Raw genomic sequence first — 11,494 nt, forward strand, 5'->3', positions numbered from 1 at the left:
CTGCTCAGGCTGAGAAAGAGTGAACTGTGTGTGTTAATTACTAAAAAAAAGAGCTTTCCCTTAACAGTCAATCCCTTTAATTTAGATTTAGTATGATCTGCCTCACTGATAAGATAACTAATCCTTTAGCTAGTTTAGATTAAGTAGTGATCTGTGCCTCTCTAATAAGATAACTCTGATTAGTGCGGCTGGTAGCAGAGGCCGAGCTGCGCACTACTAGCAAAGTAGTCAAGCGCGAAACGGCAAAAGGCTAGGAGAAGAAGCGCCGCCGGAGTCCATGGAGACGGTCACGCTCCGGCGGTTCGAGCTCGCCGACGCCGACGCCATGATGGCGTGGGCGTCGGACCCCGAGGTGACGGCCTTCATGACGTGGGAGCCGTACGAGTCCGTCGACTCCCTGCGCGCCTTCATCCGCGACACCGTGCTCCCGCACCCGTGGTTCCGCGCCATCTGCCTCGCCGGCGACGGCGACGGCGGCGCGGTGTCCGTGACGCCGACGGCCGACCGGTGCCGCGCCGAGGTCGCGGTGGCGGTGGCGCGCGCGCACTGGGGCAAGGGCGTGGCCACGGCGGCGCTGAGGCGCGCCCTCGCCGCGGCGTTCGCCGACCTCGACGGCGTCGAGCGCGTCGAGGCGCTCGTCGACGTCGGCAACGCGGCGTCGCGGCGCGCGCTCGAGAAGGCCGGGTTCCAGCAGGAGGCCGTGCTGCGCAGCTACTGCGTCGTCAAGGGCCAGCTCAGGGACATGGTCATCTACAGCTTCATCTCCACTGATCCTCTCGTCGAGTGATCAATGGCTAATCATGTTGCTGTGAGATTTTTTTTTCTATGTATTGTGAATGTATGTATGATGAAAATAAGATTTTGCCAAGAAACCAAATTCAGATTACTGCTTGCAAACCAGCAAGAATTTCAGCCACAGAGTACAAGAAATCCTGCAGTGCCATTCTGCAAGATGATAAATTCAGGCAATTCATCACTACCCAGCAGATTACTACTGTTTCTTCCCCCAACTAATCTCTGAGAAAGGCAGCACACTCATCGACTCATCGTGGGGTTGGTTATTGAATCTATCTTCTCCAATCCCGGTTGACGGATTAACCAAAGCGAAAAACCGAAAGAAATTCAGTGCATGAAGTACAACAGGGAGATGATCAGATGACTGACGAGATCATGCTTCCCATCCTCTGAGAACGGTGGCGCGAGCGACACGGTTGACACCGAGGGTGAAGGCGCCCATGCGGAGGTCGCAGTGGTGGCTCCTGCACATCTCCTTCACATCCCTGAACCCACGGGTCATGTAGGTCTTCAGCTCATTGTTCACCTTCTCCTCGTCCCACATGAAACCCTGAATGTTCTGAACAAACCACAAGAACAGCAGCAGCTTCATGCATCAGTCTCTTGCTTAACCTGACTGCTTTACATTTTTACTCTGAATTTAGCACAGGGAGATTGTGCAGTAACTTACCTGAACCCACTCGAAGTAGCTCACTGTGACACCACCGGAGTTCGCGAGGATGTCTGGAAGAATGAGAACGCCTTTCTTGGACAGGATCTGCAGAAGGAATTCAGAGAGAAAGCATTTCAGACAAATGGTACATTTTGTTGCTGTTGGGGTATTTGTCTGCCAGATACTGTCAGATGTGCTTGCCTCATCTGCCTCAGGGTCTGTGGGGTGGTTTGCAGCCTCAATGATGTACTTTGCTTTGATCTCATTTGCGTTGTCCCTAGGAAAACATGGTGCGGATTAATCACCGTTTGCAAACAGGTTTGCAGGTGCAGAAAAGCAAGCACATAACAGTGATAAAACAGAAATGAGGTTGAGTGCTACTGTAAGGATGAAACAAGATGCAATGAGGAAAAGAAGAGTACTTGTTTATAACTCCACCAAGTGCTGCCGGGATGAGGACATCACATTCTTCAGTAAGCAGTGAGCGTGGGTCGATTGCATCGCCTCCGTCGAAACCCTTGATCCCGCGGTTCTCTGATGAGTGCTTCATTAGCTTTGCAATGTCAAGCCCATTGCTGTTCTTGACAGCTCCAGTGACATCACTGATGGCAATCACCTTGCCACCAGCTTCACTGATCAGCTGAGCAGCCCAGGATCCAACATTACCAAATCCCTGAAAAGCCAGGGCAATAATTGGTCATCTGTGACACAGCCTTTGCAGGAAAAATGTTCAGCTTCCCTAATTTGTAAGGTCAACTCAAGTAAACATAAAGAAGAGGTAATGCTAGCCTTAATCATGAATTTCCTCTTCTAATGGTCGAGTTGAAAGCGCATATTATGTGACCAAGTAGCTGAGTCTGCACAGCTCTTTTCCTGAATTTCTTTCGATTTAAGAGCTCCTTACTTTGTATTGTGTAAAATTCTTTTGCTTTCTATAAAAGCAGGGTTGTTATGATCTTTTCTCTAAAAAAAATTGTGAATGATTAGTGCTGGCCATGATGACTCATGCTGCACTTTGTTCTAAACGTTCTATATCATTTTGGAAGTCCAATGAGCTCAGTTGCCTAACAAATTGTTTACCTGTATTACAAAACGCTGGCCAGCAATGCCCTTGCCATGCTCTGCAAGCAAGGCTTCAGTAGCAAACAGAACTCCCCTTCCAGTAGCTGCATCTCTTCCAAGTGATCCTCCAAGGTCCTGTATTGAGCAAAAATTTCATTGCCAAATCATAAGTGTGAGACAGTCATAATACTACTGGTGCTAAACCCTATCCAAAGGACTGTTCATTATTTCTTATGAAATTCCCCCATGAAATAATCCATTTTCATGGAAACATCATTCTCATTACATCAACATGATAAAAAGTGCTAGACATGATACTTACAACAGGTTTTCCAGTCACCACAGCAGGTGAATAACCATGAAACTTTGAGTATTCGTCAAGTATCCACGCCATTGTCTACATCCATGAAAAAAAACAAGCCACATCAGAATAAACATATGCATATGCCTATTTCTCACCAAAGTCTCAAATGAGAGGATATGCAAAGGAAAATAACCTGAGAGTTGGTTCCCATATCTGGAGCTGGAACATCTGTATGAATGCCAATCAAGTCGTGGATTTTCTGGGTGAAAACACGGGTAAGTCGCTCTAGCTCGGAGATGCTGAGATCTCCAGGGCTGCATCCTATTCCACCTTTAGCTCCTCCATATGGAATATTAGCCACGGCCGTCTTCCATGTCATTAGTTGTGCCAACGCATTGACCTCATCAGGATCAACCTGAATAATATGAAAGACTAGTCATTGCAAGTACTTGCTGCAACCGTACACAATATACTTTATTTTGGAAGTGTTTTCAGATAGTCTTAAATACTAAGAGACAAGTGTACATGACTGGCAGTAAAATGAAGGAATAAAAGCAGCATTAATAAATTGTTCCTGGTTACTATGTTTTTTCTGCATTACTTTAAGTAGATACTGCAATCAATTTTTGAACAGTTATTCATTTAGAATATCTGAGAAGGAATTCTAAGTACCGACAAATTCCTAAAGAAACCCAGCATTTATGCTGAAGGACCATTTTAGTGTAGCAAAAGCATAGCAAGAATCAATGCTGATTGCTAGTATTATGAAGAACACATCAACCAATCAACAAAAATTCTCACCTCATGGTGGTATCTGATTCCACCCTTCATAGGTCCCCTAGCATTGTCGTGTTGGACCCTAAACCCAACATAAGATGCTAAAGTCCCATCATCTTTCGGAATTGTGCATTCAACCTGAAATCAACCACAAACTTCTTGTCACTCAACACCAAAAAGAGAGCCCTTTAATCCATTGAACCCCGTCACAGCAAGAATTTTTCAACATTCTCTCTCATGTTCATCAGGAAACCACTTCGAGCAAGTGAAGCCAAAGAGCACAGGTTACCAGATCTCAAGAAAACTGCCCTAGAATCATCACCTTGATCTCCCTGAACGGGATGAGCAAGCTCTTCTCCAGCTTGGAGTCCAGGCCCAGCAGCTTGGCCGCCTGCTTGAAGTTCCTGCTCGTCGCTGCCAACGCATTCATCCTGTTCGACGAAATTCCCCTTCAGAGCCGCACCTGGAAACGGGCCAAGAAACCTAACGAGATCAGTACCAAATCCAACAAGAAACCTAAACATGATCCCAAACAAGCAAAGAATCAAACCAGTGAAGGAAAATACAAAGAAAGATTTACTTTTATCTTCCCAAGCAGCGAGCCAGCAATACAATATTTGGTCGGGTTTGGTAGTGGGAAGGAAGAAGAGGCAGGGTAGCGGCGCGTACTACTTCAGAGTAGGTCCGGTCTTTCAGGTCAAGTTGGTACTCTATATATAGGCACGTCCTTTCTTTTCTTTGTGGACCTTGTTCAGTTCTTTTTTTTCCTTAAATAAAACTATATAAGCGAATTTACTTTCAGATACTACTAACTGTGACAAAGATAGTACTATTATTGTCATGTCACATACAAACTCCTCCGTTCCATAAAAAAACGAATTTATCCGGATTCACAGCTATATAAGTTTTTTTCTTTTTATGGAGGGAGTATATATTGACTCCTACTCATACTTTTTTATTCCTAGATTTGTTCCAAGATAAATTTATTTTTAAATAATTATTACATCGGAGTTTCTAAAATCAAAAGACGGGTAGATAAAGTGAAGAATGATTACATCAGGATTTGATAAAGTGATGTATTCTATTTTTTTTCTTTTGAATTCGTATATAAGGTTGGTTGAAAAATAAACATGTGACGGAGGAAGTTGTGACTAAAATAGGTGATTAGGAAGTAATATATATATATAATTATGACCAATCCTAGCTATAAAACAGGTTATTAGAAGGTAAAACATATATATAATTAGGACTGATCTTGTCTCATAAGTCTAATCCTCTTAAAGATATAGGTGTTGGGAACTGAAATCTTTCGTGGATAGGTATGATCAATATCTAGTCAGCAGCACATGAGACAAACTGCTCGGGTGCCGGTCGCCGCAGCACTTGACTTCCAGCATTTCAGCCATAAACCAGTGAAAAATCAATATGCTCAATATAATCTCTCCAGCAACAGAAAGATTACTCAATTTTCTGTTAGGTACTCAGGTGTACTATGCAGCAATCGTGCATTATTTTTAGGTAATGGATAAAAATCCGATTTCTACATACACAGCCAAGCCACCGTACAATCTGTTGTATGGTCGATTGTTGATTCGTTGACGATGAACAATCACACAAGTGAATGAGATCCTATGTATACATAGTTGAATTTTCACAAACATGCTGCTACGAACACTACGAACACAAGACATCGATTTCAGACAAGCAGGAAAATCACATGGCTGACTCGGATGTGATTCATTCTGGAATTATAAAATACATAAATAGTCATCTCAAAAACCAAAAAGAAGAATGAATACAGAAACAAATATCAGCCACAAGTATCTCATGGGGAAAAGGTTTATTTCGCAGCCATATTAAGGCATTAATAAAGTCTTTGTGTTTAATTAAGCACATGATCATACACAGATCATGGGGACAGGTGTGCAGTGTGTGAATCATATGCCCACTATCCAGTATACATTACATATATGGTGACAAAAAGTCACATGACTTGGGGTCCCTCTTAGGGAGTAGATAAATAAAATCATTAGAATATTATGTTAGCTTTGTCATCTTTATTATAGGATAATAGGGCAATAGCTACACCAAGTTGGGTGCTTTATTCTGAGAAGTGTAAAGAAAAATATCCAAAAGTTTTGCCCCCAAGTGCAAAGCAGTTGCAGATAACCCAAAAATGTCGGCAAGATTGTGTCCACAAAACTAAATGAGTTTAAACTTGCTCAAATTTAACAGAGTAAATATTAAGCACTATAAATACTTTTTTTTCTTAAAAAATGTTTTTGATCCTCCTGTTCAATGAAATACTATCAGCTCTCCTTCTAGTACTTCAAAAAGAACAGACTATAATTCAAAAGAAGCTATAGATACAGTAATTCAAACTTAAATTTGCATGAGAAAGAGGAAAAAACTAGATTTTTATCTGAACATGAAGTGCTGCCACATTTACCACCTCAAGAAATCAAAGGAGAGGGCAATGCTTATCTTACACTTAGAAAACCAGACGAGCGAAGCCACGAAGCAATTAGTCGAGGATCTCGTCGTCTTAGCTGCAGCACACATGCAAAGCATTAGAAGGGTTTTTATAGGAGGAAATGGCAGTGATATCTGGGATATCTTTAGCTGAATCGTATAAAGATATGAAAGAATTGGAATCAAGACTCACCCAAGGAGACTTGGATTAGAGAATTTGGGCGATGACGCAGGGGATGGTTGGCAATTGGATCCACATATGATCCCAACTAGTTTGGGTTGGCCGCATCTCATTCTGTTCTTACATTCCAAATTCGATGCAATTCCAGAGGCCAAATGGGCAGAGGGTCCACTCCCCTTCTCTTTCCCGACCTCTCAAGTTCTACTGTATAATTTACACTTTAAAAAGGTAAACACACGTTATCCTATAGATACGCGTTGACCCAATATAGTTCAATATAACAAGAATTGTGACTAACGAGCAAAGCTGACATTTCTCAAAGGTTGGAGAGTTACATTCTTTTAGTACGAGATCGCTTCACACCTCGCGGTGCTTACACCTCTTGCCTACCGAAATTACGTTCAAAAACCTTGCACAAGAACTTCTATACAAAAGGATTTTCCGCAGCGCAACATTTCTTCCATGCCAATTTAGCTGCCCGGTGCTGCTGTTGGCATAACAACTGGTACAACATAGGTTAACCCAACCCAATCATCTCGTACTAGGGTTAGCTCCTCGCAGTTCTCCGTCCTATGATGGAACTTTGGAGGCTTTTTAATGCACGCGTTGTTGGATTGATGACACTCCCCTTTCTACAGCAAAGCTATACACGTATTTATTGGATTGATGACACTGCCTTTTTAACAGTAAAATGATGTGAACGATGATGCGCCAAATATTTCAATCGTCGAGGAAAACGAGGGAGATCTGAATTTCAAGCAGAACACACTTCCCAATTGCTAGATACGTCAGGCAAATTGGTGAAATTGGATTCCAGCAGCATACCCACCTCCAACACCTTGCTGCTTTAGAATTTAGATAGATTACTATGAGCTCTTTTTATTGCTGTGTCATGGATGAAGCATCATGATGCATTAGGCAAAGAAAAAAGACACATCAGGAAAGGATTGTTCTTCGAGCATAAAGTGTGTGAGGTTCGAACCTTGCTACGATCACATCAACTTGTAGTAATTTGTAAATGAATTGTTTGTCACTGTTCATAGGCTTAAATTGGATAAGCTCTCCCACTGTTCAGGATTTGTTCCTTTCCTTTCTGAAAAAATCATTCAGGACATGTTCCCTTTCTTTCTGAAAAATATTTTTTTTCGCATTCACGATTTGTCATTTTGAGTTTTTGACAACATGTGAAATGATTTTCACCAAAAACATGCAAAATACTTGTCCTGCGCTTTGAGCAGGAGAATATCACGTTGGCACGAGTGCTTTAGTACCTATCATATGTCCATAATTCCATGTATGCACTAAAGGGAAAATAACCAGAAATATTTGGCAACCTGGATGTTGATTAGGACTGCACTGCAAGAGAACCTCTGCATCTTTCTGATAAGATATAACTCTCGAACTTTTTGAGTAATTTTTGAAAGCAGACTTTGCCCACTTAATCAGGAATCGTAGACGCCTAAAAGGTAATCAATGAATTTGGAGACAACTCAGAAAGGTGTGACCCCTCGAGGATGCAAACCTCTGTGACCTATCGAAAGGGCAGCTCAACAATCACATAGAGCAGGTTTAGAACAGAGTTTAAAAAATCGATTGTTTACATCACAATGAAAAACATCGACTTTTTGCTCGAAACCACTTGATATCTTGGGATTGGATTGTTTTTCCTTTATGAACACATTCTAAAACACAAGATAACACCATGAACAGAGATCAGTGGCGGATTCAGAATTTTTCTTGAGCCTGGGCAAATCTAATGAAATATAAAATCTATATATACAAAACCATAAAAGTAATTAACTTCATAGACCATTACCATTTTATTGAGCCTTGATTTGCTTGTTTGTAAGCTGATCATCAAATTAACCTCCATTAGAACCACTAAGCAAGGTAATTAGGTAAACAGTTAGTGAGTAATTATGGGGTGAAGCAATGCATTGCTGTGTGTATGGAGGCATGGAGCCCGGGCAGCTGCCCGTGCAAGCCGGGCCCTGGCTCCGCCTCTGAGACAGGTTATAACCCACCTGATATTTTAGAATCGGTTCGAAGCCATTCAATATCTAAGAATTGGTTATCAGACACATAGAAGAAAATCTCACAATTTATTTACCAGTTATTACCATCCATAACATTAACCCTAAGTTTATCATTAACCACTACATCAGATCAAACTACCATATCAGACTAATGCGTTCTCTAATGAGAATAGCAGCACAAAGTAATCCCAATGCATCAAGCTGCCATGGTACATCACATGAACCAGATACACAGCGCATGCAACATCCAAAATTAAGGCAGAAGCCAGTGGAGAATAGCAATAAACAAGGAGTCGATACTGCAATAGTTTTAAGTGGGTAGAAGAAAGTGGAGAAAAGCAATAAACAAGGAGTCAATACTGCAATAGTTTCAAGAAAAGTAAATTACTCTTAGTTCCCAAAGACACTCTTCAAGATACATTACGACAAGGTTCCATAGCTGCAAAATATTATCCTAGGGCAAAACATCACCCAACGAAACGCTTCATCAAGTCTCGGGTGGTTCTTAGGCTTATCGCTTCTTGGACACACCGACAGTCTTACCCCTCCTTCCGGTTGTCTTGGTGTGCTGCCCACGCACACGGAGGCCCCAGTAGTGCCTCAGACCACGGTGGTTCCTGTACAAGGAACAAGTGAGCGCAAGGGTGATGAGAGCGTAAAAGATGGTCAACATAAGTTAAAGGGATCCAATACATGATGAATGCCTGGGTAACAAACCATTCAGTCTACAATGAAAACTGTAGTCCTGACTGTCTAAGATAATTAACAACCATTTCATGCTAATAGGTAAGCAGCAAGATAATGGCAGTTAGACTAAGCATATAATCTAAATTTACAGCCAAATACAATGAAATATGATCCTATCACCTAGCCTAATTGCTAAAAACTTGCCAGGAGTTAATCTAAACAAGAATTTCACCATAAAGCACAAACCACAGTTCATCCACCTTATTTCATAGCATTTCACCATAAAGCAATCCAGCTGGCATACCCTGGATTAGCTACCAGATAGGCCACATTTCATAGCATTTCACCATGAAGCAATCCAGATTACTTCGTACACTAATTGCCAGTCTCTACGCAGACATTCAATGGCTTAGAACCCCTCTATAACTAATGAAAACAACAACTAATGGAACATCTAATCTAATATCAAAAAAAAGCTAAATGTGAAGAGTTGACATTAAAAAAATAGTTCTTAATCTAAAACGGTTCCATCATCAAACTAGGTTGAGTACTAATTCGGCAAGCAGGGGGGAGATAGGACAGACGAGGTACTGACCTGATCTTCTTGAGCCTCTCAAGATCATCCCTGAGCTTCATGTCGAGCGCGTTGGAGACAACCTGGGAGAACCTCCCGTCCTTGTAGTCCTTCTTCCTGTTGAGGAACCAGTCGGGCACCTTGAACTGCCGCGGGTTCGCCACCACGGTCATCAGCCGCTCCAGCTCCTCCGGCGTAAGCTCACCGGCCCTGCACTCCCCAACCACGGACACAGCACGACGGTCGTCAGCCCGACCCACCCACCCACCATTACCGAGATCTGACGACGAGAAGGAGGAGGAGGAGGTTCTTGCCTCTTGTTCATGTCGATGTCGGCCTTCTTGCAGGCGATGTTGGAGAACCTGCGGCCGACACCCTTGATGGAGGTGAGCGCGAACATGATCTTCTGCTTCCCATCGACGTTGGTGTTCAGCAGACGCAGGATGTGCTGGAAGTCCTCCCCGGCGATCAGCGACTGCGGGGACAGAAGCGCCAACGAGAGTCAGTCAGAGGAGGCGTCACGAGAAGGCGAATCGGAGACGGGAATGGAGGAGAGGAGAAGCGAGCGAGAAGGTTACCATGGCGGCGGCGGCGGCGGCGGCGGCTGGGTCTCTCGAGTGGAGAGGCGGCGGCGGCGGCGGCGGCGGCGGCGGGAGGAGCTAGGGCTTCGGAGGCGGCGGCCGGAGGAGGAGAGAGAGGTTTATATAGTGAAGGGTGAAACCCTAGCTCCTCCCGGGCCGTCCGGGTTGGTAGGCTTAATGGGCCTGGGCTGGGAAGAACTAGTTAGGCCCGAACAAGATTGGGCCCACGCCGAAGCAACGTACAGTGAACAAAACACGCCGCCTTGCCGACGGCGACGACGCTCTCCGTCTTGAATTCTTTGATGGTGGTGCGTACGGCGGCTGACGGGTGGGCTCCACGAGGAACGCCACGTTGTCACGGCTACATGTCGTGATAAAAGTGACAAATAATTAACAAACACTCTCTTTTCGATAACATTATAGGAGCAAATGAAAAGGTGGTGTTCGGTAAAAATGGCAAAAGTTAAATTCCCTATAAATTTTATCGTGTGGTATGAAAATTCTGAATGAATTCCACATATTTCTATGGACGGTGGTTTTGGAAATTGTTCTTAGATTGAAATTTCCACCTGGGTAAGCATGCTTATCAAAATTTCATTTCATTATAGGTTCACTTTCACGGTATGGTTTTGTTGAGTGTTTTGCCTTTTTTTTTAGAGTGACTCATTGAATTGTGATGTTTGTTTTCTTAGACACATATGCCCATGCAAAATGTATCATTTTGTCATGATATACTGGACAGCTCAATGTTCAATGGCTCTGTTTAGGGAGCTTCGAGTTGTTATAGCTTCTCTAGAAACTCCAGCTTCTCAAACATACCGGATTCTTATCTAAATTATGATAATCTTTATAACTATAACTATAGAATTCAAAAAATGAATGAAGCTAGCTGCCTAAACAAGGTCAGTACCACTTTGCAATGCAAAAGAAGTACAACTCATTTACTATAGCATTGTGGCTACATGCAAAGCTGTCGTGTTTTATTGAGCTCATTACTAAAGCATCTTTATGCATGTGCTATGCCAAATAATTCCAGTAACTCACGAAGAGAATGGGCTTTCGAAAATGTGGTAGTTCTCTTACCGCCTTTTTAATGATCGCGTTTGCAACGCTATTGAACAAATTTATAAGATCGGAGCATAGACATGACATTTCCGTTAGGACATATCCTCTCCATCCTAAAAAAGTCCAATCCTAAATGCGAACATGAACACGTGTGTCAAATTTTGTAACTAGAGTTTACTTGGTTTTGGGGACAGAGTAGTACATGATTGTACAGAGAGTTACCTGGCCAGTTAAAAAAACATTTTGTATCTAAATATGCTTACAATTAATGCGGATTGTAGAAATTCTAAGGGTGAGTTCTTTTCAGT

The 11,494-nt window shown here is 42.8% G+C and overlaps 3 protein-coding genes across 5 annotated transcripts; 1 reads left to right on the forward strand and 2 right to left on the reverse strand.

The window, feature by feature from the left end:
* The first annotated feature begins 193 nt into the window (after positions 1–193).
* On the forward strand, positions 194–900 carry LOC4334404 (uncharacterized). The gene has a single exon (XM_015775571.3). The coding sequence runs from the start codon at positions 278–280 to the stop codon at positions 785–787; it is 510 nt and encodes a 169-aa protein (XP_015631057.1). The 5' UTR covers positions 194–277; the 3' UTR covers positions 788–900.
* On the reverse strand, positions 846–6,140 carry LOC4334405 (glutamate dehydrogenase 1, mitochondrial-like). Of its 3 annotated transcripts, none has more exons than NM_001402304.1 (10): positions 6,080–6,140; positions 3,913–4,053; positions 3,615–3,728; positions 3,007–3,228; positions 2,832–2,906; positions 2,528–2,644; positions 1,870–2,120; positions 1,649–1,724; positions 1,466–1,552; positions 846–1,354 (listed from the first exon to the last, which is right to left on the reverse strand). In NM_001402304.1, the coding sequence occupies exons 2-10, from the start codon at positions 4,018–4,020 to the stop codon at positions 1,169–1,171; spliced, it is 1,236 nt and encodes a 411-aa protein (NP_001389233.1). In that variant the 5' UTR covers positions 4,021–4,053; positions 6,080–6,140; the 3' UTR covers positions 846–1,168. The 3 variants fall into 3 exon arrangements, with proteins under 3 accessions (NP_001389233.1, NP_001389234.1, XP_066164284.1); NM_001402305.1 differs by lacking the exon at positions 6,080–6,140 and adding an exon at positions 4,171–4,276; XM_066308187.1 differs by lacking the exon at positions 6,080–6,140 and adding an exon at positions 4,141–4,276 and having other exon boundaries at positions 860–1,354.
* Positions 6,141–8,555: 2,415 nt separating this feature from the next.
* Positions 8,556–10,296, reverse strand: LOC4334407 (small ribosomal subunit protein uS13z/uS13y/uS13x). The gene is made up of 4 exons (XM_015774521.3): positions 10,119–10,296; positions 9,855–10,015; positions 9,562–9,750; positions 8,556–8,896 (listed from the first exon to the last, which is right to left on the reverse strand). Exons 1-4 carry the CDS (start codon positions 10,119–10,121, stop codon positions 8,791–8,793), a joined length of 459 nt encoding a protein of 152 aa, XP_015630007.1. The 5' UTR covers positions 10,122–10,296; the 3' UTR covers positions 8,556–8,790.
* Positions 10,297–11,494: the final 1,198 nt, after the last annotated feature.

This window comes from Oryza sativa, chromosome 3, assembly GCF_034140825.1.
Source record: "Oryza sativa Japonica Group chromosome 3, ASM3414082v1".
Taxonomy (NCBI): domain Eukaryota; kingdom Viridiplantae; phylum Streptophyta; class Magnoliopsida; order Poales; family Poaceae; genus Oryza; species Oryza sativa.

What these genes read in the sequence shown, in the direction of transcription:
- LOC4334405 (NM_001402304.1), bottom strand. Translation starts at nt 4,020, where the DNA reads ATGAATGCGTTGGCAGCGACGAGCAGGAACTTCAAGCAGGCGGCCAAG. An exon ending in GAATCAGATACCACCATGAG is followed by an intron (nt 3,229 to 3,614) that starts GTGAGAATTTTT and finishes CATATTATTCAG; the next exon opens with GTTGATCCTGATGAGGTCAA. An exon ending in GCCAGCGTTTTGTAATACAG is followed by an intron (nt 2,121 to 2,527) that starts GTAAACAATTTG and finishes CTGGCTTTTCAG; the next exon opens with GGATTTGGTAATGTTGGATC.
- LOC4334404 (XM_015775571.3), top strand. Translation starts at nt 278, where the DNA reads ATGGAGACGGTCACGCTCCGGCGGTTCGAGCTCGCCGACGCCGACGCC.
- LOC4334407 (XM_015774521.3), bottom strand. An exon ending in GACATCGACATGAACAAGAG is followed by an intron (nt 9,751 to 9,854) that starts GCAAGAACCTCC and finishes TGGGGAGTGCAG; the next exon opens with GGCCGGTGAGCTTACGCCGG. An exon ending in GAGAGGCTCAAGAAGATCAG is followed by an intron (nt 8,897 to 9,561) that starts GTCAGTACCTCG and finishes TTCCTTGTACAG; the next exon opens with GAACCACCGTGGTCTGAGGC.